The 26,970-nt window shown below is 49.3% G+C and overlaps 1 protein-coding gene across 3 annotated transcripts; it reads right to left on the bottom strand.

The window, feature by feature from the left end:
- Positions 1 to 467: 467 nt before the first annotated feature.
- LOC105703391 (nuclear hormone receptor FTZ-F1 beta) lies at positions 468 to 25,944 on the bottom strand. 3 transcript variants are annotated; one of them, XM_012431756.2, is made up of 8 exons: positions 25,689 to 25,944; positions 10,625 to 10,985; positions 7,177 to 7,526; positions 6,652 to 7,032; positions 5,793 to 6,558; positions 4,733 to 5,682; positions 4,330 to 4,624; positions 468 to 4,189 (listed from the first exon to the last, which is right to left on the bottom strand). In XM_012431756.2, exons 2-7 carry the CDS (start codon positions 10,776 to 10,778, stop codon positions 4,358 to 4,360), a joined length of 2,868 nt encoding a protein of 955 aa, XP_012287179.1. In that variant the 5' UTR covers positions 10,779 to 10,985; positions 25,689 to 25,944; the 3' UTR covers positions 468 to 4,189; positions 4,330 to 4,357. The 3 variants fall into 3 exon arrangements, with proteins under 3 accessions (XP_012287179.1, XP_012287177.1, XP_012287178.1); XM_012431754.2 differs by having other exon boundaries at positions 6,652 to 7,526; XM_012431755.2 differs by lacking the exons at positions 10,625 to 10,985; positions 25,689 to 25,944 and having other exon boundaries at positions 6,652 to 7,706.
- Positions 25,945 to 26,970: the final 1,026 nt, after the last annotated feature.

Genomic DNA, 26,970 nt, shown 5'->3' with positions numbered 1-26,970 from the left:
GGAATGAGTATGATGTTCAGTATAGAGAACTATGTTTATCTACGGTTGCGATAGTACCGACAGTAACTTCTTAGCTACCACAAGATGGCAGTTCTCAGAAATTTCTATTAGTTAACGTTTCAACGTCGCGAGGGCATCACGATTGTTTCTTTCGTAGCCATTACGTATGTACGCATCGAGGTTATTTCAAAATTGATTTCACGGTAAAATTATAAGTTATGGCTTTCGTCAGAAGGTACTACAATGTTTATGTGAAAAGTGTTTGCACGTGATCAATGAAAATTAGGTATTGCATTGGCCAGTAGCAAAACAAACGACGAGTGACTTTTATATCTTGTAAACGATTTTATTTTGGGCTGATAGTTCGCAATATATATATAAAACTACATCGTAACTATACTCGCGCGAACAGCCTTTCAATTATGTTCAGTGATGGAACGATCCGAGGCCTACTTGTGGACGACTCGTTACTATATTTTTTTTTATTGTTGTGATCGTTAGTGGTACAGAAGCGTTGCTATTTTTTTTCTACAAAATTTCATGATGCCTTCCGTAATATCGATAAGAAATACTATACGTGAGTATCTGTAATATTACACTAGTATATCATCTGTTTAATATGACATTATTTTCTCTTACTCTTACACTGCTTAATCGTACGTAGTATTTATATTTTTGTGTTATATGTATGCGTGTGGTCTCGGTATGTCAGTACGCCTATATATTTGTCATTACGCAGTCTGTCATATTTAAGCTCTTTTATTATCGAGAAAATCTTAATTTGCGATGTCGTCGAAGATATTGTCGCGGATTGGCAAACATTTGTCGAAAAACTTAACCGTGCTGCTATCGAGTGAAGAATGTGCAGTTATTAAGGTCCACAATTTAAGAATCCCCCAAAGTGCCACATTGCACTTTACACAATCGGCGAATACCACATCTTTGAAACGAGATTGATATATTAGACGTCCTCTTATTGCCACCTTTGTCATTAAAAAAAAAAGAATGATAAATAATCTTATTAATATTAATTTGCAGCATATATATAAAACAATCTGTTTGCGTCCCAATAGAGGCATTATATTTAAAGATCTAGAAATAACTACTATCAAATATAAACATAGAATAGTCACTTTTCAACAGGCAAATATCTATTTTATACTTTATGCACATATTCTCGCTTCTCATCTGCAATGATAGCGGACACACTCATCACACAGCACACACACTTTTGCGCTCACACACAAATGCATACAGGGGCACTTTTTCCTCGCCACAAACTTTCATTTATATACATCATCACTTTCGTCACGTTGTTCTATGTAATTAATAATTAAATCGTCGCTTTAACGTCTTCAATGTGAATTTAATGTGAGCGGTAGGAAATACTGGATAGCCTTTCTGTCATTGTTACCATTAAGTATTATCATTAAGATGTTTGCTAGCGACTTATGCTGCAGAAATTGTTAAAAAATGTATATCAATACCATGATCGCACTAGGGATTCACTCGTGTGCATGCATACATCTGTGCTTACTATCGTACATAATAAAATCGTACCGATCCACTGTAAGAAAGCATAGTTACCTCTTACTTTACTGACGAATTAAAATTTCTTTTTTTTTTTTAATACATGCCTACATGTATAATTTCTTACTGTATTAACCCTTTTGCACTGAAGAGTAGCTTCAAACTTAAACAAATTACATAGATCCTTAACAATAAGTACATGAATGCTTGTCCATTTGTTCAAAACCGTAAGCACATTTGCACACATGTACTCGACCTGTTAACCTCAAAGTAAAACCTATTTCTATGTATGTACACAATGTAGGTTTTAAAATGTACCATATCATTGATGTCTAATGAGAGGACGCAACGAAGCAAAATCGAATGTATTCTAGGCATTGAATCTTCGCAGTGTCTCCTCGTGGATGTATATAGTGCACGTAAAGATGTATAAAAGAAAAAATATAACAAACGGTGCCTCGAAACAGGCACACCTATACACAAGGGCGATTTGTTGGGCGTAAAAGGACTCAGGCGTCCAGTCTTCCATCGAGATAGTTACTAGTCACTTATACAGCTTGAAACATCGCTGTCAACCCTCCTCAATGCCATTTAAACCAGTAAGAAAATTAATTGACAAATGTCGCATAGCTAAGCGTAACACCATGTCTCCACGATGACGCTTGGACGTTACATATGCACTGCAGCAATGCATAGCATAATAATAATATTGCTACCCTGGATTACAACTTCGCAGAGATCTCAAAACACCTTCCCAGAGTACATACGAGCTTCGATTCGCCCCTGTTCGCGTACGCACTAAAAATGAGGCGTCTTAGAAACGAAAGACCTTCCGTCGAGTAGGTTTAAGTACATCTTTTAACCGGGTCACAGAGCATTATGCTGTGTCATTAAGTAATCGCAAGAAACATTCGGGAATACTGGTATTGTTTATCGTGACCGGTGCCAGCACTTCATATCAGCCGTTACGTTAAAGGACCGCACTGAAGGAAGCGTTCTTTAACAGGACCGACTTTAGCGCCATCTTGCCTCGAACCACTCTTTCTCTCTCTCTCTCTCTCTCTTTCTCTCACTCGCGCGTATGACCACTCTCACCTAAAATTACGCAAACGTACGAGTACTCCCATCTTTTTTAGATTTCCGTAAACGTTAAGTGCTATCGCACGGCTTTAGCCGCAATTTCAGTCTCATTTGCACCTGGACACACGTTGGACGTTACGAGCATACAGTAGGCCGCTTCGAAACTCCTGTATTTCAAGGCAGGAATGCAAGAGCGCAGGCCCTGTATGGAAGCATTTCAGTAAAAAAAATATATCTTCATATATATATGTGTATATATATAATATGTATATACTATGTATAAATGTATGTACGCCGTGCGACTCTGTAGCAAGTACGTATACATACGTAGGCACTAATTTAATGTCGAGCGGCGTTACCACCCTCGACGGGACCTCGTTATGACGTACTTTTCTTTTTTTCCCTTCCTTTCCCTCCTTAATTCTTTTCCCTCTTGGAGTGCGCTAAACGGGAAGACCTTATTTCATCAGCTCGTTTCGAAACGCGGGCTGCGGGCAGAGCTTTTGGTCAGAATTGCAGACGCGCTATGTGTTAACTTATGTACACGCGCGGGCTTACCGAAGAAAAGAGATCAAAGCTATTGAGCAAGCCCTGCTACGTAGCCCGAAGAACGGTATACATATATTATATATAAATGTATGCGTATATGGAATATAATTGCGGCTTTTTGCAGGCTCGATTCCGCGCCCTGATCGATTGACACTCGGCTTCGGCGTCTGTTGACTTTTCGTGTAAAAAAGGGGCAAAGACCGAGGCTCGATTCGGCGGCGCAACTTTTACTCCGGCAGCCATTGCGCCTTGCACGCCGGCTTATCGTTTAAAAGCGTGAACAGAAACCTAGTTACGAGCAGGTAAAAAGAAATGCAATGACTTTCCCTCGTTAGTTTTAAGTTATGCATAACAAAGACCGAGAGAAAAAAAAACTGATTGCTAGTGGGTATTCCTACCGAGTACGTATGCACGTACGTATGTATATGTACGCGTACGCTTTGTTACACACGTATCGACGCGCGTGCTCTGCTATTGCGGCGTAGGAATTACAGTACCTGTACCGTACCAAACCATTATTAATGTCTCGTTATACTTATCGAAGATTACGCCTGATTTTTTTTTAAACCTTCATTGACGTTCATTTTTGCCAACCCTCGAAGATTTGCGTATGGGAACATGCGATCGCTAGGTCGTCGGCTATGCATTCGAGGCTCACCTACTGGTCCGAGCAACACATTTTCCGACATGTTTGTTACATGGAGGAAGGTCACCGATCAAAGCGTGAGTGTTGCAATTTCTCCTTGTAATTCCCACGGCACTCAGCAGTGACGTTACCGCTGGATGTGCGCATATGCACAACAGAGACATGTGTATAACGCGTGTGTAAATATGCACGAAGTGTATCATCGCGCAACTCTTTCGCCGGCCTATCAGAAATATTTCTAGAGATATAGTCCCCTCACCATGACCTAACACTATTACGGGCTACGCGCATTACAGTCGTTCCTCTTCGGGTCTATCCGTGCGATCGCTCTTACCTAATACAACCTGATTCCCGGAGCTTACGTGGACCCATTAGTCGTGGAATCTGCGAAAGAAATACATATCATCAATCCACCGTCCTTGTACAAAGTTCTCATATTCATAAGTCAAGCTCTTTTTCCATCTATAACTTGAATCGTTCCATGTGATACGTTACTATGGAAACGCGTAGCGAGAGATCATTACCTGCGGAAGTTGTCCGGATGTTCTGGACTCAATGATCACCTCGAAGAAGCTCCATTAGAAGGTTGAAGGAGCTGCCCTCTCCTTCGGCACGTTTCGCGGTAAGAAGCTCCTTCCCGGCTTGGCAAGTTCTCTGAAGATCGGGGATCCTTAAAAGAAGTTCGCCAAACTTGGCCGGCATCTCAGGATACCTGGCTATGGTGTACTGTTGGAGTGCCTGGAGCGCTTTCTCTTGAGAAGCCCTTACCTTTTCGGGTTCCTTTAGCTCACTCGTGTCCGAGGTGAGTAGTACGATTACCTAGAAGAAGAATGCCGATTTTATTAAACCCGTATCTAACAATATCCCGGACTACTTCGCCTTTTGTATTCCAACGGTCCACGGTCGACCCGCAAAATAAATAATCACCTTCATCGCCACGTATTCGTACTGGTCGACGCGAAGTCTCCTGAGGTTGTTGGTGAAGGCGAGCATCCTTTCGATGCAGGTTGCCAGCCCGAGCTGCCTGGCCTGCTCCAGGGTGATGGACTTCCCAAGGGAAACCCTGATTTCTCCTGGGGTGCTCATGCTGCGAAAGCAGCAGGAAAAGAGCAGGAGCTCGCACCAGGAGTTGATGAGCAGGCAGATCTGGTCGTCTATAGAGATATTCTTGAAGAGGGGCAAGCTCTTGCACCACTTGACGATCTTGTACAGCCGATGGTCGGCGATGTTGCACAGGTTGGAAAGAAAATCGGGATGCTGAGTGGAGTTGCCGTTGGCGGCGGGATTAGGAATGGGCCCCGACTTAGAAGTTGGAGAACGTTGCTCGTGCTCTGCCGAAGGGGTCGTCCCCGTGGCGGGGTTCGACCTGGTGCTTGAGGATTCCCCTCTACCAACCAGGTTCCCACTGTTGCTGCCACTGTCGGAACTGCCCCCGTCTCCGCCCGAGTCGTCGCCACCACCTCCGCTGCCAGCACTCTCTCCATAATTGTTGTTCCCGCAGATCCCGGTAGTACTGTTGGTACCACCGATACTACCCCCGCTGGAGCAGGAATTACCACCCCCGGTAGCGTTACACGTACCTGCACCACTAGCACTACCACTGCCCTCCACTCCGGCCAGTCCGGAATCCCTACAGTCTGCGATCCCACCCATGGCGCCACCTTGACCACTGGCCAGGCGATCATTGTCGTTGTAATGCCAAAGATGCTCCACGTCCATTATATCCTGCAGAAGCTGCGGTACCACTTGCAGTTTGTGCGAGTGGTTCGAGTGATGCCTAACAGAGTGGTGGTGCTCGCTCCCAGGTGGAGCAGGACTGCAGGTTCCCCCAGTGATCTTGTCCCCGGACATGGCGCCGCCATTACCGGCCGACCCACCTGTGAGTAACATTGTGGATTAATCATTGATAGCAAGTGTAACGCCTAGAACTTCGCGATCCTAAATCAGATGTAGGTTCCAACCAAAGTCTGTCATCTGGAATCGGTACCTATGAGATTCGCAGGAAGGGTGTAGGTGCACTGATACGTGCTCCTGCCACCCCTGGTGCGGTCCTCCCTGATAGCTTCCAGCTTCATTCCCATGTTGAGGCACTTGTCGAACCGGCAGGCTGGGCACTTCTTGCGGGTGGCCACAGTGACTGGACACCCTGCACCCCTGAGGCACACGTAGTTTTTCCTGTTCTGCACGGTCCTCTTGAAGAACCCCTTGCAAGATTCGCAGGAAAAGATGCCGTAGTGGAAGCCGCTAATCTTATCGCCGCAGATAGGACAGGGACTGTTGATGAGCTGCTGTCTGGTGGAGATGCCCGAAGGGGCCGACGGAATCCTGCAGTCGTCTTGCTCGTCCGCGTGGCCCTCGGAGAGCTCACAGCCAGGCGTTGGATAATGATGGGAACCCGCTGGAAGGTGCAGGGGACTGCCCTGGGTGACCTGGTGGTGATGGTGGTGCTGTTGCTGGTGCTGCTGGGGATGCGAGTGCCGCGGCTGCTGCACCGGCGAGTGCGTAGGTGGGCTCAAGGATCCGTAGCTGTAGCAGCTGCTCGAGGCGTCCGAGTTGTTGCGCGACAGGGAATGAGAGAGCGACAGAGACAGGGACGACGTGGAATTGTTGAAGCTGTGACGTGAGAGCGAGAGCGACGACGAGGGTACCGGACTTCCGGACCCCAGGGCCGAGTGCCTGGCCGCGTGAGGACTCTGCGTGGGCGAACTGAAGACGCTGTAAGCAGAGTGGATCGCCGAATCCGGAGACGGGACCTGTGGTACAAGGTGCAATTAGCGTTTCAAGGGAACCCAAGGTAACTACAAGAGCGGAATCAGACAAGATAGCGATTGAAACGCCAGCCTTGCCTGGGATCTCGCGTGACCGTGCTTGGTCAAGTGATGGCGAGGGTTAAGAACCGGACTATGATTCGGCGTGGAGCTGTTGTAGCCCCCGAGGAGCTTCCCCACCAACAGCGGCAGGTCGCTCTGCTGGGTCTGCTCGTGGCCCTCCAGCCCCCTGGATTGCTGGTGTTGGTGTTGGTGTTGTTGCTGCTGCTGCTGCTGCTGTTGCTGCTGCTGGAGCTGCTGGGCATGGCTCAGAGGCAGCACCGTGTCGTTCATGGAACCGAGCGCGAGTCCGGGGCTCGACCTGAAGTCCGGCTCCGGCTTGATCGGGAACTTCTGTTCCTGGGGCCCGGGACTCGCGCCGCACACCTGAACGCCTTCCATCGACGTTTCCTCGTGATCCTGAAATAATTGCGGTGTTACAAGATGGAACGAGGAATACCTGGACATGGTTAACTGCGGAATTGAAATTCCTTTCGCAACGATTACAGGGGAGTGCAATCGAGGCCGACGCTCATTGACGTCGACAGGCATCGGGGGACGCACCTGATTGGTAATGGTGTTGGAAGACATTTCCTGATCCGAGAGCTCGCCTTCCCAGGACATGGGCCGCTCCGGTTGCTGATGCACGTGCTGCTGCAGGCTGTCTCCCCCGACGGCTCCGCCGTCGCTGTCAGGGCCCCCGGAGGCATCGCGCTTCTTCTTCGTGCGCAGGTTGACGCCCCTGAAGTCGATTTTGCTCACCTCGCCGTCGCTGTCCTCGACGTCGTCGAGGGCGCCGACCTCCCCGAGCCCGACGCCGGGGCAACCCGCACCGCTCGGTATGGAGCCGCAATTCGACACCACCGAGACCGTCACACCGTTCTGCCCTCCCAGATACTTGCAGATGCTCTTGCCTGAAAATATCATTCGTTAATAATGTTACCTCTTAGAAATCACATTTAATTTAAAGAATATTAATTAAACAAAGCCGATATACAGAATACGTTCTCAGCCATTGCGAATTCCCTCAATGTGCAGATCACGTGTTAAGGTCGATTTATCCTATCCGACACGTGCCAGTACCGATCTAACAAAAGTTTATAACGCGATTCAATAGCGTTCATGCTGGTTCGTATGTAGTATCGTCGATAGGATAAGTTGACCTTTATTCATCCCTCCTTACCTTTCTTCAACTCGTCCTACCTTACTACCTGTAATAAATCTCTTTCTGGCCTAGCGTTTTGGAATGTATAACGTTAACATCGGTCACATGTCGTGAATGGAGTAGCGGGCATGTATATAAAAACTATGGCGGCAAATACGAAGTAAGTTTAACCTCCCCATACTCGTGCATTGGTCTCTCAGACTTTTCGAACTATAGAGAACACCGGTTGTCTTCTACGCATCATGGGTCAAAGGTGCCGAAACAAGGGAGCCTCGCAGGGGCGCGGACGAGGCGACATCTGGACGGGCCACGCGCGATACTTCCGCGGTGTGCCGCCGGTAACTCTCTCTCGCTCCGCGCGGGGGCACGCGCGGCGGCAAAAGGCAGTCACAGCGACAGCAGGTACGACACGTCCACGTCCTCTCTCTTCCGCGTGAACGTTCCCTCCCTCTCCCTTTGCCGCTCCTATTCCTTCCTATCCCTCCCCCTTTCTTTCTCTCTGCTTCGACGAGCCCGGCGAAGGCGAGGTTTCACGCCGGAGAGAACTCCCGGCGCTGCTAATCCAAGGGCTGGAGCGACGCGCCGAGAGGACTGCGGAAGACTGCGGAAATTGCTACCCGTTTCTCCACAGACCCGTTAGAACACGAAATCATCGCATCAGCGTTAGCGTTCCTTCGCGTTGGACACCCGCTTCATGGCAGGTTCCGTCTTTGATACCCTAAGGATGTACACGTTGACGCGACACGTTCAGGGAGATCGCCTTAGGCCTGGTTCCACAGCTCGAGCTAATCGGAGTTTAACTGGTTTACGGCATGTTTGAACCTGCTGTAAACCAATTAAGCACAAGTTAACCAGGGTTTAAGTGGTTTACAGCAAGTTTAAATCATGTCTAAGCCAGTTAAAGGTCGGTTAACTCAAATTGTGGAACCGGGCATAAGTAACATTCGGTTTTGCCGTCAAGTTGTCGCTAATGAAAAGGTACCTTTGTTTGATCGTTAATAACCGTCGTGGGAGCACATATGTCGTTAGGGTCCCACAAGAAATCTGCCACAAACTATGTGTACGATAGGAAGAGATGCCGGAGCTGATGGGTCCAATAATTTTGTCAAATACTTGTTGTCCAAACGGTCTGTGGCGAAGTGGATCCCTATCAACTTTGTGAGACGTGAACCTCGAGTGACGACTCTTCCGGGATTTACACGGGGGAGATAATTCTATAGCGAGTCGTCGAGATGGCGGTATCGTGCCGCACAAGCAACCCCTAGCGTTTCCACGACCTTCCGCGGATCGGCAAGCTGACCGGCGAATGTAACGGAACCGTGCACGCCTTGCGCATGCGCGGGTCAAAGCAGCGCCATTCTCCATTCGCGTTTTCCTAGGTCGAGACGATATAAAGGCCGATCCAGACATATCCGTACCGTGTCCGTGCCGTATCCGTGCCCGCCCGTATAGAGTATACACTGTCGTGATAACCTCCAAACATCGAGGAGAATGAATTTTTCAGTCGAGAACCTCGCAGCGATTGCCCTGATTTTGGACGAAGAGAAAAGTACTGCATGCAAATGAGACAGTACAAGCAGATCCATGAAATGTGTTAACAGAGCAAAAATTGAGGGCGAATTCATAAAGTAATGCAAAGAGCTAAGAGGTGTTGAAACTAAGATGCAAAGATAACAGTACCATCGCGAAATTTGTTAATATTATTAATATTTAGGTAATTCAAAGCACAACAGAGAAGTGTAAAAAAAAGAAGACAATCAGAGCCGAAGAAGATATGAAAGTTAAGACGATATGAAAGTGGCTCCTAAAAAGTCAAATGTTCGTAAAAGATTTGTCCGAACTGGGTGTACCGAATCATTTGAAACTTTACAACGTGAATATGAAGATTATAAGGAAGATTCCGACACCCATGAAATTTTAATAAAAAACATTTGTTTACAGATATTTTCAAAATTTGTTATAAAAAAGGGTAATTTCTAATTATCAGGACCTTTCTTATAGCCTTCATATTCACATTGAAGTCTGAAACGATTCGGTATACCGAAATCGGAGAAAAGTTTCACAAATGACTGACCTCTAGGAAACCACTTTCATATTACGTTAAGGTGCCATGAAAGTGTCATATATATCAAAAAGTCAAATTATCTATAACACATTTCTCCCAAATGGACGCACCGAATGATTTGAAACTTTAGCACGTGTTTACGGAGGTTCTAAAAAATGTCTTTTCGAAACATGAAATTTTGCGAGTTTCAAGACCTTCGTGGCTGTGTGAACCTGGAATCCAGTTTAAGGTACAAACACAATTAACAGGATAATTGGAATATCTCTGTGATGTAGACGTTTGTGCTATATTGAGTTTTGTCTGTGCGACTTTTTTTTACAAAACCCAAAGCGATTAAAAAAAATAAACAAATTCCGAAAATAACCATTTTAACATTTCTGAGATCCTGGGAGGCTCTGAATTTTCCTAACATCCGAGAGCCCATTAGAATAGCAAAATCCAATTTTCCAGAATTTCGGAAATTGTTTATCTTTTTGAACAGCTCTGGTTTTTGTGACAAAAAAATGCCACAAACAAAACTCAACATGACACAACGTCTACATCACGGAAACATTCCAATAAGCCTATTAATTTTGTGCCTTAAACTGGATTCTGGGTTCATACAGCCGACCTTCGTTAGGATTTCCATCATCACCTGTTAAAGTTTAAAATTATTCGGTGCGCCCAGTTTGGAGAAAAGTTTAGCAAATATTTCCACGTTTCGATATATACAGAATGAGCCTTTCATACCACCTTAAGGGGTCCAGGGTGATTCCTAAAAGCGCCCCTGGGGGACACGTTACCGTCGTGCATCTCGTGGGCCGTCGGCACGTTAATGGCGGTGACGGAGACGTTCTTGCCGGCCTCGGGGCGAGTCGGCAGGGCGGCGGACTTCCAGGCCTGCTGCGGGGGCCACCAGCCGGGGCCCTCTTGGGGCCCCCCGTTTTGCTCGGACATTCTCAGCTCGCCGTCCTCGGGTGACGCTCAGGGCTCGGCGCTAGGTGCTCGCGGCGCTGCGCAGACGGCCTGTCGAGCCGCTCCGGCGCTCTCCGCATCCTGACCGCGACCCCGAGAGGACGACCCGAGCCGCTCCGAGGGGTCCGACCGAGATGGCTCGCCGTCGCCGTACTTTCCGCTGCTCCGCCTCGACGGGCCCGGGCAAGCCTGCAAAGGACAAAGAGCGCCCGTTAAGCGAAGCTTGACCACCGCGAGGGAAACTCGGCAGAGTCGAGCGCCAAGTCTAACACGCTCGCGATGATAAAACTGATACATATACCGAACTTAATGTAACCTTTGCTTTCAGATTTCTTCGCCAGACCGCATGCCAAAACATTTACAGCGGACGGCAAAAACCGCAAAAAGTGTTTAATTCGTCTATGTATTTGTATCTACTAAAAGGGCTATGATGTCCAACTGCAGAAAGTAGGAATAACTTTAGAAACTGTAACATATCGTATACTTTTAACGATGAAGTATAGCACCAAAGATATATATTTACAATTCAAAGAATAATTACTTCCCTCAAATAAGTTGTTACCATTCGGAATAGAAACGTCACGTCCAATCTATTCGATTTTATTCGAGTCAAATAATTATTCTTTGAATTAGAACTATATTTCTTTGGGACTATTCAAAGAAAACTTTCTCTAGTCATTGAATTTCTTCAGGGTAATTAAACGTAGCTTCCGAAAGCAGGTGACCAGTGGCCGCCATGTTGGGCGCCATATTGAGCCGCCATCTTGGACACCGATAGCCGGCAGGTGAGGAGCATCCTACGCGGCCGAGGTTTCCGGAGTGCGTGCGTAACGGTCGCGTCCCGCAAGGCCAGCCCATTTCCGGTCTCCGGGGCGACCTTCGACTCCGCAGGCCTGCGCGCGCAGCTCGCGTTAGTCGACAATCGTCCCGCGTTATCTACGCGATAGATTTGCGATCGGACGACGATCGGGTTGTGACCGGTCCACGATCGGTCAAGATCGGCTCGCGATTAACTCATGATCGGTCAAGATCGGCTCTCGTCGGCTCCGAGGCCCCGCGGTGACGTAGCGAGGCGGCGATGCAGCGACGGAGCGACGCGGTGACGCGGTGACGCGGTGACGCGGCGACGCCACGACACCCGCGATTCCGCGGACCAGCCCTGGTCCCCGGAGACACGTTCCTGCCCAGCCCCCTCTTTTTATCGATTAATAAAATAAATAGATAATCGCGGAACCCGCATTCTCGACGGGCCCTCGGGCCCATCTGGCCGGTTGCGACCCGACTTGCCGATTTAGCGACTATTTACCGGCCGTTTAACAGCGAAGCCGATAAGACTCTTCGACTTCCACCTTGATGCCTTCGCCGCGGTCTTTCGCCCCTAAATTATAATTCCAACGTCGCCCTTAACCCTAATTCAGGCATAACAAGTAATACCCGATTAAAAGTGTTCATAAAATTCGCAGACCGTTAATATACGGGGCTGCTTCGAAATTGTAAACTTGAGGGCCGTCAAAGTAAATAAATATATGTTTATTACTATCTAGATGAATTTATAATTTCATAACATCGTGTCATCATTTGAGGGAACTGCGTGAAAAATTCACTTGTGTCGAACGTTGTCTTCTTTTTTTTTTTAAGTTAAGAATTAGTAAGTCTTTGAATTTATTTGACTCGGCTTATAATTTGACGTCTAGGAAATGGCCGTTTAAAGTCGACAATACGTGGGATCACGAGCGATCGGAGTCAGTACAGAGAATAAAGGGAAACGTTCCTCGGTGGCGCTCTCCCTACCTCAAAGCGCCGCCATTGTTGCCGTATCATCTCCACGTAAGCATGGTTTTCCGTGTTCATGCCGCTTTCGGCCAGTCATCGAGAATGATGAAAGAAGTAACGAGCCCCCCAGGAATGACCGGGACCATCGGCACATCGACGGCAGAAACGAATAGACGGTCCCCAAACATTTTTCTAGAGGAAGTCGTCACTTCCGCCGGTAGATGTCGTCAAATCATAGGAAAAATCTAATCAAGAGCCCAACGATAAAATAATAACCTAAAGGCCATTTAAGGTGATACGAAAGTGGCCCCCAAGATATCAATCATTTATAAAGCTTCTCCGCAAACAGGATACGGTGAATCGTTTCAGTTCTCACCACGTGACACGAAGACCCTAAGAAAAGTCCTGGCACCCATGAAATTCCACCCTTTATAAATAGAATGAATAAAATTGACGATAAAAGAAATAAACATGAAATTTCTCCGGGCGTAAGAACCTTCCTCGAGACGTCCACGTTCCCGAGGTGAAATTTCAACCGATTCAGTGGGCTTAATTCGAAGAAAATTTTCATAAAAGATCGAACCCTCGGACGCCACTTTCATATCACCTTAAGGCAGCACCGCGGATCGACCGGGGCACTCTCGATTCGGGTAAAGTCCCGCGACGCCGCCAGCTCCGCGCGAGTGCGCGTCCGCATGCCTACTCCACCTCGGTCGGACTCGAGGAAAGGTGAGAGAGAGAAGGAGGGAGGGAGGGGGAGAGGGCAAGTATCGCGAAACCATTGCAGCCGGGCGCAAAAAGCTGCAGGTCGTAAGAGGAGCAGACGGGCCGTGGGCGGCCGGTGCAGGGAGAGCGCGGTCTACGTTTTCGGAGTTGGCCGTAGTACGGCTCGGCCGGTGCGCCGGGACGGACGTCGGCCCGGAGCCAGGCGCGCGACTCTCGAGCGGCGACGCGCACAGCCTCTTCCCAGGCGGCGCGGTAAGGTCAAGGCCCTCGGCGCCCTACCCCTATGCACCTTGGGGGTCACGTGACACCGCTCAAGGTCTCCTATCCCCACCCGCGCGCGCTCGCTGCACCGGGGCCGAGCGGGCGGGTGACTTTCCCCCGGGCCGCGCCGATGGACGAATCGCGGCCGGTGTCGCTCCGCGAGCGCTCCAGGGGAATGCGGCGACGCGGCGGGATTTCCCACGGCGCGGCGGGCTCCGATTTTCGGCCGGCGCGCCGCGTCACACTATCTCGGGACGCATCGCCGCGGCGGGACGTTGCGCCACGACTCGCCGCGGATTTTAGTGCATTGCCTGAGAAGCGGTCCCGACATGACGCTATTTCATCTCCTCTCTTTCTCTTTACAGACGTATCCACGTTTCGTGTCCCGCACGTACGGTCCCGCCGTTGGCCTCTGGGTATATATTAAGAAAGTAGGTACCTTTCGAATCGACGTTTACGAGTACACGTTTGTAGGTAGACGCCTCGAAAGGTCATCCACCCTGGATGACTCCGGGAGTCGACGAAGGGAGCACTTTCGTTTTGGAGGAACGTTTGGGAGACCTTTGCGCTTCGGGTGAGACCGGAGAAGGTAATTTAGATTTGTGAGAATTAAATGAACTTTTAGGTGAGAACGAACCGATCGCCGGGATCGACGAAAGGACGCCTTTTCTAGAACACGCGAGACCCAGAAGAGGCGGCGAGGCGCGGTGGAGGCGCCAAGAGGTCGATTGATTTTCGCTAAGCACGGCAGGTGGCGTCGACGGGTCGACGACCCGGGCCCGTGACCCTCGTCGACTAGGCGTCCTTTACAGGATTATTCGGCGACGGGGCGAGGATCCGCAAGGACACCGGACGGCCGACGTAGACGACCTAACCAAACGTTGACTAAATTCGTTGGGCGCGCCGATTATCTCGATGTACCTATCGGCGGGGATTCGGAGACGGAAAACGATCGCGTCGTCGTTATCCGGAGTCTCGGTTCGTTTCAATACATAAACATTGACAATAATGCGTTAACTGTGCTTAAGACAATGCACCGATTTTCTCGCGCACCCGAGACTTACAAAATAATTGAATCAAAGAAATAGTTTTTTCAAACGGTACCAAGGAAATATTTTGTTAACTTAAGACATAATTATTGGACTCGAAGAAACTCAAGTAAATTGCCACAATCCCGAGGAAACTTTGTATCCAATTTGTTCGAACTTATTCGGGTCAAATAACTATATTTGAATTAATAAAATGTTTCTTTGAGAGCCGATTGCCTTTGAGTGCATATGATAGACAACAATGCGATTCGGTAACAAGCGACGTTTGAAGTTACAATCGTGACAGTGTTTTGGTGATTTCCAACGATTTCCAGTGATTTCTGTTTGGGATTTCCAGCTGATTGCCACATGATCTCGAGCGTTGAAATCCATGATTTCCTGAATGAATATCGATGAAAGAGATATTTCTTTGATTCAATGAAACTTTTTTTTTTTCTCAGAGGGTGAATTCTTTTTCCACGTGAACGGGGCTCGGCTCTCGACACAGAAGAGGACAGGTCGGTAGTCGGTTGGTTAGGCAGGCAGGCAGGCAACCGGGCAGGCTCCCAAGCAGGCAGATAGGTTAGGTACCTACAGGCGTGTTTTCCTTTCACCGCGAGGTAGTGGGCCTCGCCGTGGAACGCGTATCTTTAATATCTCCCGGTATTCGAACGGCGGCGGCGGGATACTCGGTGGCCTGGTGTCGATTAAAATTATTATTCCTGGCGCGGGCATTTTTGACTCCGACGGGGAAACCGGTTGGAAACCGGCCGGCAGCTGGCCGAGCGACGTTTCGTTTACAACCGCGGCCCGCGAGACCGGCTTCTCGGGGAGACCGACTTCCGAGACCGGAACCCCCTGCGAGACCGACCGAGAATAGGGATGAACCGATATCACCAAAGTATCGATACTTTTACTTATTACTTGCATCGGGAAGAAAGAATACTCGGCATAGAAAAAAAAAAAAAAAGGTATCGATATCGTTCCAGTTTCGAATAATCTAGAATTTATGTCTAGCCGATTAAAGACCGATTCAAAATACTATAACCATCATTTAATTAAAATCACGATTAAGACCATCGATTTTAATCAACATTCTCGAATCGAGGAAACAAATTATGACAATTTTTGCTGCAATATCGATTAAACCTAATCTTTTAAATGAATTTAACCAATTAAGATTTAAAAGAAGTCGTGATTTAAAATCAGGGATTTTTTTATTCTTTAATAGAAATCATGAGTTTTATCAACCCGACATTTATTTCTTCTTTTCATCGGTATATACATGTCCTTCGCACGTTGCACCCCTTATTTGATCAACGCTGGTACACCGATGCACGTAAATTAATTACTATCTGGAAAAATGCGAGCAAAACGCGTATCCTTACACGTGGCTACGAGAATGACGTATTTACCGATCTCGTTATGTAATTGTCGGTTCTTGAAGCCTATTTTCCATTTTGGTTCCACCCAGTCCCGATGCAATTCCTTATCAGCCCGTACTCTGAAGGTCCACTTTACGAAATTCTTCCGAATTATTTCAAATCTAATCAATTCGTCCATTGAAAATTTCTCTGCCCGCAAAAGAAAAATTTGGTTCGTTAACAAAATCATATTATCGCCTGCACCAGGTACGTTTCAGAAAACGTTCCGATCGAGTGTACTGATTTGAAATTTCCTTAACCGAATTCATAAATCAACTAAAGAGCTCACTTAAATTGTTACCTTAATGTTAAAAAATATTCTAGTAAAATATTTCGTTTGAATGTACGAATTACTCTGAAATTTGGTGTCATCTACCGCAATATTCGATATAATCGACCGAAGTTACGAAGCAACCAGAATTTTGTCACGATCGAATAGACGGTTGTTAAAATTACCATGTTCTATGGTTGAGCCAACATTTTATTGATTAGCCGAATATATCTCTACGCATGGTTTTATTGCATTCTTTCCCCGTTTGCAGGTCTCTTACGTAAGGGTGAAGAAGTGGGGACTGTAAAAAAAAGAAAGATGGCGGTCGGTCGCGGGTCCATTAGAAGAACCTTCCCGACGCCGGGACTCCTGTTTCGGGGCTTTCGGCCGAGCCAGGATCCAGTTAGAGCCTGTCGAGGTGTTTCTTAGGATTCCTTGAGCGCGGTAGCGGTGGCGGAGGTTGTTCCGAAGGTTGGATACGCGAGGAAAGGAATGCACGCGCGAGCACGCACGCAAGGAATCAGGAGAGCAAGGCGGTGCTCGTTCTCTCGCTGCCCGTGCGTTCCTTTTAGCGCGGCCTAACTTTCCGGCCGAATAATTAGCGAATACCGACGCAACGGAGATACTAGAATTTAGAAACAATTTATCGTCCCCCTAGCAACGACCACGAGCTCCATTCCCGAAAGCCCAACATCTTCGGGCCTCATTCCTCGCCTTCGAGTTTGGAAATTGGAGCAACCCCCCCGAATAAAAATGTTTATTGAACCAAATAAATACTCCCTCGAATCGTACCGAAGAAATAATTTGTTAATTCAAAGAATAATCAATTTACTGAAATAGACTGAAAAAAAAAATAACGTCTTCAAATCATTATCCTTTGAATTAAAAACATACTTCTTTGGTTCGATGACTTTTTTTTTAATTCTCTCAGCATTTTTTAATTCTCTCACTACAACGAATTCTTGAAATATCGCGGGATTATCTGATAATTCATAATGCACGGCCCGTCCGTTGAGACGGCAAATTTATTATTTCGGTACAACCTTGCGTACTAAAAGTGCACGGATTATATGTTTATTTAACAGAGCGCGAAGACGTTATTTCCATCGGTGCCCGGACACGTCACGGACACGCTCGAATCGGCCTTTACCGGCGAGCAGGGCGCCCGTGAAAGTGAACGCGCCGATTCTGCGACACCCTGTACACTCTCGCACAGGGATTGTATAACCACCTTCGACGAGTGCGCGCCGAAGAATTTAACACGCGGAGGTATCTCGACGCGGTCGCGCGCTCTTAGGGCCGCGAGAAAGGTTCATCAATATTCATAAAGCGCAGGGGCAGGCTTATCCGCGTCTCAAGGATTCGAGTTCTCTTAGACGTCGACCGCGTCGAGCCGATGGCGGCGCTCCTTTTTTCCCGGGGCGCCGATAAGATCGGCGAGGCCGCCGCGCCGCTCCGAGCGGCCGCGAGCGAGTCCCCGAGCGGGCGCGGCGAGTCGGCGACGACGGCGAGCCGACGCGACCGACGGATCCTTGCTGGACCTGGACTCGCTTCCGGAATGCGGAAGTCGTTATTTGTGGACTGCCGAGTGAGATTAGGGGGTGGTTCCTAGTTGCTTTATGCTTTTGAGTTTTTTTTGTCGATTTGGCGATTATCGACATTTAGATTGAGTCGTCGAATAAAACCATTTACAGCGGGCGCGGTGAGTCGGTGACGACGGCGCGCCGACGCGACCGACGGATCCTTGCTGAACTTAGACTCGCTTCCGGAACGCGGAAGTTGTTATTTGTGGACCGTCGAGTGGGATTAGGAGGTGGTTCTTGGTCGTTTTATGTTTTTGCGTTTTTTTTTTTCATCGTTTTTGGCGATTATCGACATATCCATTAAGTCCTCGAATAAAACCATTTTGCAGTGGGCGCGGCGAATTGGCGATGACGGCGCGCCGACGCGGCCAACGGATCCTTGCTGGACTTAGACTCGCTTCCGGAACACGGAAGTCGTTATTTGTGGACTGCCGAGTGGGATTAGGAGGTGGTTCCTGGTTGTTTTATGTTTTTTTACGTTTTTTTTTTTTACGATTTGGCGATTATTGACATTTTGATTGAGTCTTCGAATAAAACCATTTACAGCGGCGCAGCGAGTCGATGACGACGACGCGCCGACGCGGCTGACGGATCCTTACTGAATCTGGGCTCGCTTTCGGAACGCGGAACAAAGAGGAACGGAACGATCGAAACGTCCAAACAATGCGAGTAGTACTAGGAACAATGCGATTCGGTAACAAGTGACAGCTGGCCTTAACATTGTGGCAATATTTCCGTGATTTCCAACTATTTCCAGCTGATTTCCATGTGCTATCGAGCATTGTAATTCATGATTTCTTAAGTGAATAACCCCCCGACGAGCGAGTTTCGGGCGAACCGGAAAAGCTTTCGGTTCGATAACGCTTCTCTCGAAGCTTGGTCCGTGTCGGTCTCGACGACCGGCCTTGGGGTGACCGGAACTCGGCGACGGGTCGCCCGCATCCAGTGTCGCTATTCGACCACCTCGCCGCGAAGGTGAGGGTTATTCCGTTTTGTCGCGTGCCAGGGCGGCGCCACTCGCCAATCTGAGATAGGGTCCAGGGGAAATGACCAATGACGTTGCTCCGCGTATCCCGGAATCGCGCGTGCATCTAGGATGCATGGACCCCGCAAATCCAGCCATTCCCTTGACATCAAGCTCGGGTAGATATAATACGTCATGTAATATAAGTGCTTTTCTACGTGTACATTACAACGTATAATACGTTTCCTAAATTTCTACGCGAGCGCAAAATAATTTACGCTCCTCTATTTCTAAATAGAGAATAATAAATCCAATTAGAAATTTGATACTAAAAAATGGTTAAGTCGAAAGAATTTTAAACACAAGCGTCAAACTAATTAGTCCTTAGAAATATTTATGTGTTTACGTGTGTGCCAAAAGACGTTTATAATCTAACGGATGCCGTATATCGCACATCTGCGGCATCCTTCATATTGGAAACGTAATTTACTGATTTTCTACGGTAAAATACTTGGTCTACTCAACAAATGATAATAAAAGACCTCGAAAAACGCGAAATTATCCAACCCTCGTTGCATCCCTTCCGCTGGACCTATCACGCGACCCGATCGGATCCAACCGAAATGGCCAATGACGTCGCGACTCGCGATCCCCCCCCCCCATCCTCCCAAGGGAGGTCACGTGCTCGAAAATGAGTCACCGTCTTCTGGATGCATCATCGCCGCAATCGCTTTCCTTATTTTCGGCCGGACCCGATCACGAGTCACCGAGCAATCGAAGCAAACGAAGCCACTCATCCTCCAATCGCATCGATCGGTCCAATACCCCAAAACGAATCTTCTCGCCAAATTCTAGCGCACTAAGATCAAGCCATCGCGCTGACTGTCTACCGCCATCTCTCGAATCGCTCTAAGATGCCTCCACAATTAAGTATACCTTTCCTAACCTCCTCGCATACCCCCTCGCCCATTCCACCGACTGACAACGAAAATTGAAATTACCTTCCTCATCCGGTCCGCTAAACTTTCCACCGCTTCCCTCCAACAATACCAAATAAAAAAAAAAAAGAAGAAACTCCCCCTTTTCCCAGATCCGCGATCTCAAATAAAATTCCCCTCGTCCTCGCCTTCGTACCCAGGCATACCCGAGAATTTCATCCCATCCCGGTCGAACATCCGTAAGCGAGCATTCACATCCGCCAGTGCACGTCGGCAAATCCCCTGATTCGATGCGAACCGGTATCGACCGAAGTGTTCCCGATCCCGCTTACGTATATCTGGACTTTTTCTCGACCCAAGTAATAAGTAAAAGTATCGACACTCGACGGGTATATCGGATTCATCCGCGCCCGCATCGCCCGGTCTGTTTTACCGACCGGGCCGGCGGCCTCAGCGGCCCCCCTCCACCCAGGCGAGCCGCGACTGCGATTCGGGGGTCGCGAGTCGCTAAGAGGACTAGGCGCGGGGAAGGGGGTGGGAGGAGGGAGGCCGCGTCCTATCGGGACGGGGATGAGGGACGGGGGCAATGCCGGCAGACGAGTCTCGATGAAAGGCGGCGCGAGAGAGAGCGGCGCGCGCAGGGCCGCGCGGGAGCGAGTGAGACGCTCAGAGAGAAGGGACCTGACGTGACGACTGGGCGGAGTGCGGCGGGCGGGGAGGGAAGGGAAGGGGAGGGGGCGCGCGAGGTAGCCGAGGTAAGGTAGGATACGATAACGCGCCGCCGCGGCCGCTCTCGCGGGTCGAGGGGGAGGGGACTCAAGGCCGGTCGCGCTGTTAAGTCGTAGGCCCGCCAGGGCCGAGCGGCCGAATATCGGCGACGTGCTTCCGCGCCTTCCCCGGGACTTCTCGAAAGGCAATCACCGTCTCCTCGACTACCGGCGTCGACGTAACCGCGAAGAGCCCGGGATGCGTCCCGGCTGAATCATCCGCCGATCGTCACCATTTGTCCCCGAAATTACCCACCGCCTCCGAGGTCGGAAGGAGGGGTTTTTTTTTAACACCGGAGCATACCGAGAGCTCTTAGAAACGGCACGGGAAAGATGAAAAGGACTGCCGGTTGGTATATTAGGCGGTTCAGATTGGGTGATTTATCACGAATTGATTGACTTTTAGAAGGGGGTTTTCTACCACTTTTCCCTGGAATGCCGTAAGTCGCGTGTAGGGCGATTTCTTATTAACACTAGAACGATCGGCAGATTTTTTTTTTGTATAGAATGAGTCATTTTGACCCGTCTTGGTAGTTCTAGTGCTAAAGTGAAGACGATTTCGTTGATGTCCAATTGAGGAGTTCAAGTCGTTTGTACAATTATTGTCGGGATAGAATAGAAATGTATGGTTCGAAGCGAATTATTGGTAAGCGTATCGTTAGTATTGCATTATTTTAAAGACCGACGTCGGACTGTCCGTGCAGTGAACATATCCGTCCGGATCCCTGTCGGCGCCCTGACGCGGACGGACGTGCCGATATAAATCCGAACGTATGAACATTTCGATATAATATTGAACGCACGAACATCCCGATATAAATTTGAACGTATGAACAATCCGGTACAAGCGCGAGAAGACGATATTTCCGTCAGTACGCGGCTCGAGCACGGTACGGATATGTCTGAATCAGCCTTTACTCCTTTCCAAAAGGGGAGGAAAGTTTAACGCTCTCGGAGTAAGAGCGCGTTCCAGCGGAGAGAGGGGGAAGGGCTCAAGGCCGGTCGCGCCGCCGAGCCGGAGGCCCCGCCGGGCCACCACCGACTCGGCCGACCGAATATCGGCGGCCCTCCCTCCCCTCGGCGCTGGAGTGCCGCTCGGCTCTCCGCGCTTCCGGGCCGGAGTCGGAGCCGGCCCGTAACCGGCGAGGATATTTTCATCTTTCCCAGATCGCGGAGCGAGGAAAGCGAGGAATTTTTCTCCCTCCGCGCGCGCGCGTGACGTCCCACCCTCGTCGACCGTTTTCGTCGGCAGACGAACGAACCCCACCGAAGTATCCATACATCCTCGAGATCGAAAAACAAGCGTCGAATCAAAATACACACGGCCGTACAAACCAAACCCGTCCACTCGTAGAATGCACCAAGCGGTACCTCGAAAGAACATGGAACGAATTTCGGTATCAATGGGGATACACCTATGCCGTCCCTCAGTGTAACGTTCGAGTAGGTGCGAAGCATACATTGTTACGTTCCACCGATAGCAAATAAGTGTGGAGTAAATACTCCTCCTTGTCCCGGCTTCCCCCTAATCGTAACTGGCGCACGATTTAAAATCGTCGCTTAACGATCGCAAGCAAGAGACCTCTGCGCGCGCACGTTCCGCGGCATGCCGGAAGCACGTGACCCTGCGTCCATTCGAATCGGCCGAATCGGTCGATGAGAAGTCACGTGTGCTCAACGTCATCCCTAAAACGATGCGCGCGCAACGAACCCGCATAAACCGAGCGTTACCATTGGCCAGTTCCGCCGGCTCGAGTGCGATTAGCACTTCCCGGGTCACGTGACCATGCGAAAGGTCACGTGGTGCCGGGCTCCCGGGGTATTTGAAGCCCCTATGTCCCGGGAAGACTTAGTCGCGGCGGAGCCGCGCTCCCCCTCGGGGCTCCTCGTGATTGGCCCTCCCCCTAGGGCGGGCGAGGAAGGTGGGGCGCCGGCCGGCCGGTCGACGACTCCGCTGGCAGCGTCGCGACGTTCGGCCGTAGCTGCGCCGCCGCGTGCCGCGGGCTCGGCCCGCGCGAGAGGGAAACGCGATCGACGGGCGCGACAATCCGCGCGGAGCCCAGCGACACGGGAGAGGAAGAGAAAGACCGACCGACAAGGGGAGAGGGAGTAGGGGGGGAGAAGGAGAAAGAAAAGAAGTGAAAGAAAGAGAGAGCGAGAGAACGAAGGAGACTCGGAAAGTCGCGCGCATGCGCGCGGGTGGCGAGCGGGATACGGTCGCGGCCGCGACTCCGGCCGCGGCCCGTTTGCGAAACGCGCCCGCCCGCGCGCGCGCCGCACGAAAGCGAGCGGCCGGTTATGAAACGGCCGCCGGCGGAAAAACGCGAGCGTCGCGACGACGCCGACCTCGACGTAGCGCGGGGAACGGTGAACCGAGTGCGGGCTTCTCTCTTTAAACCATAGGGAACGAAGGGGCGGATCGTTCCCTCCCCCGCGGGGAATTCAACGATAAGACTGTTGAGTTTTAACCCCACGTGATCGGGGGGACGCGCGTTTTTACCGTCACCACCGGAACGCGGCCGCGTCGAGCTATCTTTCTTGCGTAGTAAAATTCAGGGGAAAAAAAAGAAAAATAAAATGAAAGTCCGAAACAATAAATCGTATCTGGCCCCCGTGTCGGTATTATCTGCAAGCGTGCCCGGTACCCCACCGGGTCGTGACCCTGGTAAGTGAGAGTAAGGCCGTGCGATAGGAGGCCCAAAGTGTCCGGCACCCAGTCGGCGGTTCTTTGGACATTCGATAGCCCAAAGGGGTCCATTAGGCCCGACTTAGATCGAGAAACATTGCTCTAGTACGAAGACACGGCGCCATTTTAAGTCACGTTCCATTATCTATTAATCGAGGAACATCGCCGAGGATCTATTAAATTTCATCCTCCGCGGTAGTAAAGAATTTACGGGAAAAAAAAAACTATTGGTCAAGGGTTCCGTCTTTGATGCACCTCTTTATTGCGTGAACGCCCCGTGTCCCTCTCTTGATAGGTTATGCGACGATCTTAAGGGTAAATAGTTCGTGCCTAAAATGCCATGACGCCCAGGTTAGAGAAGGCGCGAGCGAAAGTTAACGTGTCACGCGAGGTGAGACGTTTCACCGCCGCTGTTTGTTCTACGTTATATTATAATGGTTTTCCCTATTAAACGCTTTATTATACACCTTGGTTAGGTAAGATTGTGTTTTAAAAAATCACAGGATAAGCGGCAATTTTTGTTTGGGACAGGAATTTTTCCAGACAATTTCATGGGTACACAAAATAAGTGCAACGGTGCCATGACGTCGTCGACGGTACCAGAGAATACGTTATTAAGGTGATATGAAAGGGTCATTCTATATATGTATAGAAACGTGAAAATGTTTATGAAACTTTACTCCAACCTGGGCGCACCGAATAATTTGAAACTTTAACACGTGATTACGGAGGTCCTAATGAAGGTCTTGAGACACACGAAATTTCATTTCTCGAAAAAAAGAAAAAAGTGTTCTTTTTAGTTCTTGTCCGGGATAAATGCAAAATGTGTGCGCGCCTACGGGTCAAGAATGAAAAACCAACCAAAACTAAGATAAAATCAATGCACGAGGTTAAGGGCAAATCAGATTAGTTTTTCATCTCCGACGCGCTGACACGCCGCGTTCCGTGCGACACTCGACGCACTCGATGGAACTCTTAGATCTCATAGATGAGAATCTTCGACCAGAGTGTCCGGATTTTCCTAGAGGAAGTCGCCACTCCCCCTGTTAGATGTCGTCAAATCGGAGCAAAAGTTGCCGAACATTAAAATGAAAAACCATATAGACCATTTAAAATATGACAGTAATAATAATTATAATAATATAGAAATATTATACAAATTCGCGTCCAACTATACAATGTTTATTATATAACGACGATAATCCTGCAATTTGAATGAAATGGTTACTGGCAAAGCCATTGGGAATTTAAGTCGTCCAATTTGCGACTTGTGACTTTTGTACGAAATTTATAAACGATATTAATAGAATCGCTCCATTCGCGATAGATCGTCGAATTTTCGATAAATCGTCCAATCTGGGTATTCTTACGAGACCTCGACGTCGCGGCCGAGCGCGACTAACGAAAGGTGTAGCAGAAGATTTGATAGAATCGCTGGATTCGCGATAAATCGTCTAATCTGGGTATTCTTATGAGACCTCGACGTCGCGGCAGAGCGCGGCTAACGAGCGCCACCGTCCGCAAGGTTACCGCTCCGCCATGAAATACCCGACACCCAGGTAGGGAACCCTCGAAGCGAAAGCGCTGCCGCCGTCGCGACCAACGACTCCACAGGAGACTCCCAAAGACACTTCCACCGTAATTACCCCAATAAATGAATTAGTGACCGTTGCCCAACCTGCCGAGATGATAATAACGATAACGGTAACAGCGAGGCGAAGAAACAGGCTGGGAGAAAAAGGAAGCGTTAGAAGGACTCGACACGCAGCTCTTTTCTTTTCCTTAGCACTTGCAACGTAATCGCGCTAACACGTAAGACCCTGTAATGGGGGCGTAACCTGTTGAATTCGCGAATGGAACTGGAGAGATTCGGAGGAAATGGAGCAGTCGGTACGAGTCGTTTCGTCGATTTAACTGGAATTACTCCAAAAACTTTGACCAACCAGCTAACCATATTCCGGCGAGAGGAGTCCATAAGCAGAGCGCGGTCCATCAAACCGGTAAAATGTGGAAGAAAACCTAGGAAAATAGGGGAAAAACGAGTCTCCCCCGCGACAGGTAAGCCCGACGGACGACCTAACCTGTCTCGCTCCGAATTTCTCGCCTTGTAAATATCGAGCCCGGCTCGACGACTTTTCTATTCATAGGGAAAACGGAGCATTTCCCCGAAGCTCCCGACCGGTGCGCGACGCGCCGAGCGCCAAACGGCGTGCGGGACGAACGCAGAAGAAAAGGAAGAAGAGAGAGAAAAGAAAAGCCCGGAGCGCGTCGGCTCGCTCTCCCCGCGACAGGTAGGCTCTCTCGGGGCGGGCGACGCGGCGCGGTACCTAGGTAGGCAAGCGAACGCTCGCCGCGGCGACGTCGTCGCCGGAGCAGTCGAGCCGGCGGAGAGCGGGTCGCGAACATAACCTCCTTCGCGCGTCGCCGCTCGACGCGCTTCCTCCTGGCGTACACGGATGTCGGTGACTTACCTCGCGGTGTCGACCCGGAGCTCGGCGAGGGTGGCCGGGACGGGGCGCGGGGAGCGGTCCCCGGACGTCGGGCACTGGTCGCGCGACACTCGAGACGACGCGCACCGTCGATGCCGTGGCCGTGCTTCGGCTCGTCTCGGCTAACTCCGGCGAAGACGGCGACGCGCACGGCAGCGGCTGCGGCAGCTCGGCCAGGTAACAGGGCCCCCGGGCAGCCAGCCACGGCGCACCTTCGCGCGACGTTACGTTACGCCGAGTTACGAGCGTTCGCGCACACGGGAACCTCCGACTCTCTGCCGAGCCACGAGCTGGCTGGCCAAGCCACGGCCGCGGGTACAGTGCATCGCCGCCGGAGGGCGCCACTGAGGCAGCCTGGCGCGCGGCCGCGTACTTGTGGGCGTGCGCCTCGTGGCCTCTCGAGAGCGCTCCTCGTGCTCTGGCCGCGCCGGCTTTTCCCGACAGCTTGGAAATTCTCGGTCTCGGCGATTTCCATTTTTTTCCCTACACCTGTGTGTATATACCGAATGTGTAGATGATCGAATAAAAGCTTCGCTTAATGTGTATTCGACGTGGGAATACTACTGAGGTTCTTGATGGAACGTAACAAAGAAAATTACCGGTTTGTATGGATAGTAAAAAGAATTTCTTGAGGATTTTTTTAGATTTGAAGTCGATATTTATTGAGAGTGTTTCAGTAATGCAGTCCGTGGATTTTATATTGAAATGGGGTAATTATCAGGATTATGTGGAATTTTTTGAGAATGAAAGTTTAGTTTTCTTGCATTCGAAGTATTTGGTGAGATAGTCTTTTGGTTGGGCGTGCAGGTAGGGAAAATCCTTAAATTAACGGATTTCGCAGGAGAAGGGGATGTGGCGAATTTGTTAAACGGATGGTAGGTATTTAATGTTGGTTACGCTGGTGGTTATTCGATATTTGGTTTGTCCTGGTATTTGAAAGAATTTTAATTGATTTTTAATGATAAGTAGTACAGGTAATGGTCGGATCGTGTAAGCCATCTGGATGAAAAATTGCCCGTAGCTTTCTTTTAGTGATATAGAGATCTTTACTTCATAGTTAGTGTTTCTTTTGTAAACGAGATGTTTAAAGTGGATATATTTTCGAGCATGAACCCAGGAATGTCTTCGTATTAGTAAAACCAGTTAATAACTTACAAATAAAATGTAAAAGTATGTTGGAAAAGGAAAGGTATCGACCCGGATCGATCTAGGGGTGGGATCGAGAATGCAGAGATCAAGTCATGCGTGGCGGCATCTATACACC

Source organism: Orussus abietinus, unplaced genomic scaffold (assembly GCF_000612105.2).
Source record: "Orussus abietinus isolate OABI.00-Male unplaced genomic scaffold, Oabi_2.0 scaffold719, whole genome shotgun sequence".
NCBI lineage: Eukaryota > Metazoa > Arthropoda > Insecta > Hymenoptera > Orussidae > Orussus > Orussus abietinus.
This window is presented reverse-complemented; position numbering and strand designations above follow the sequence as displayed.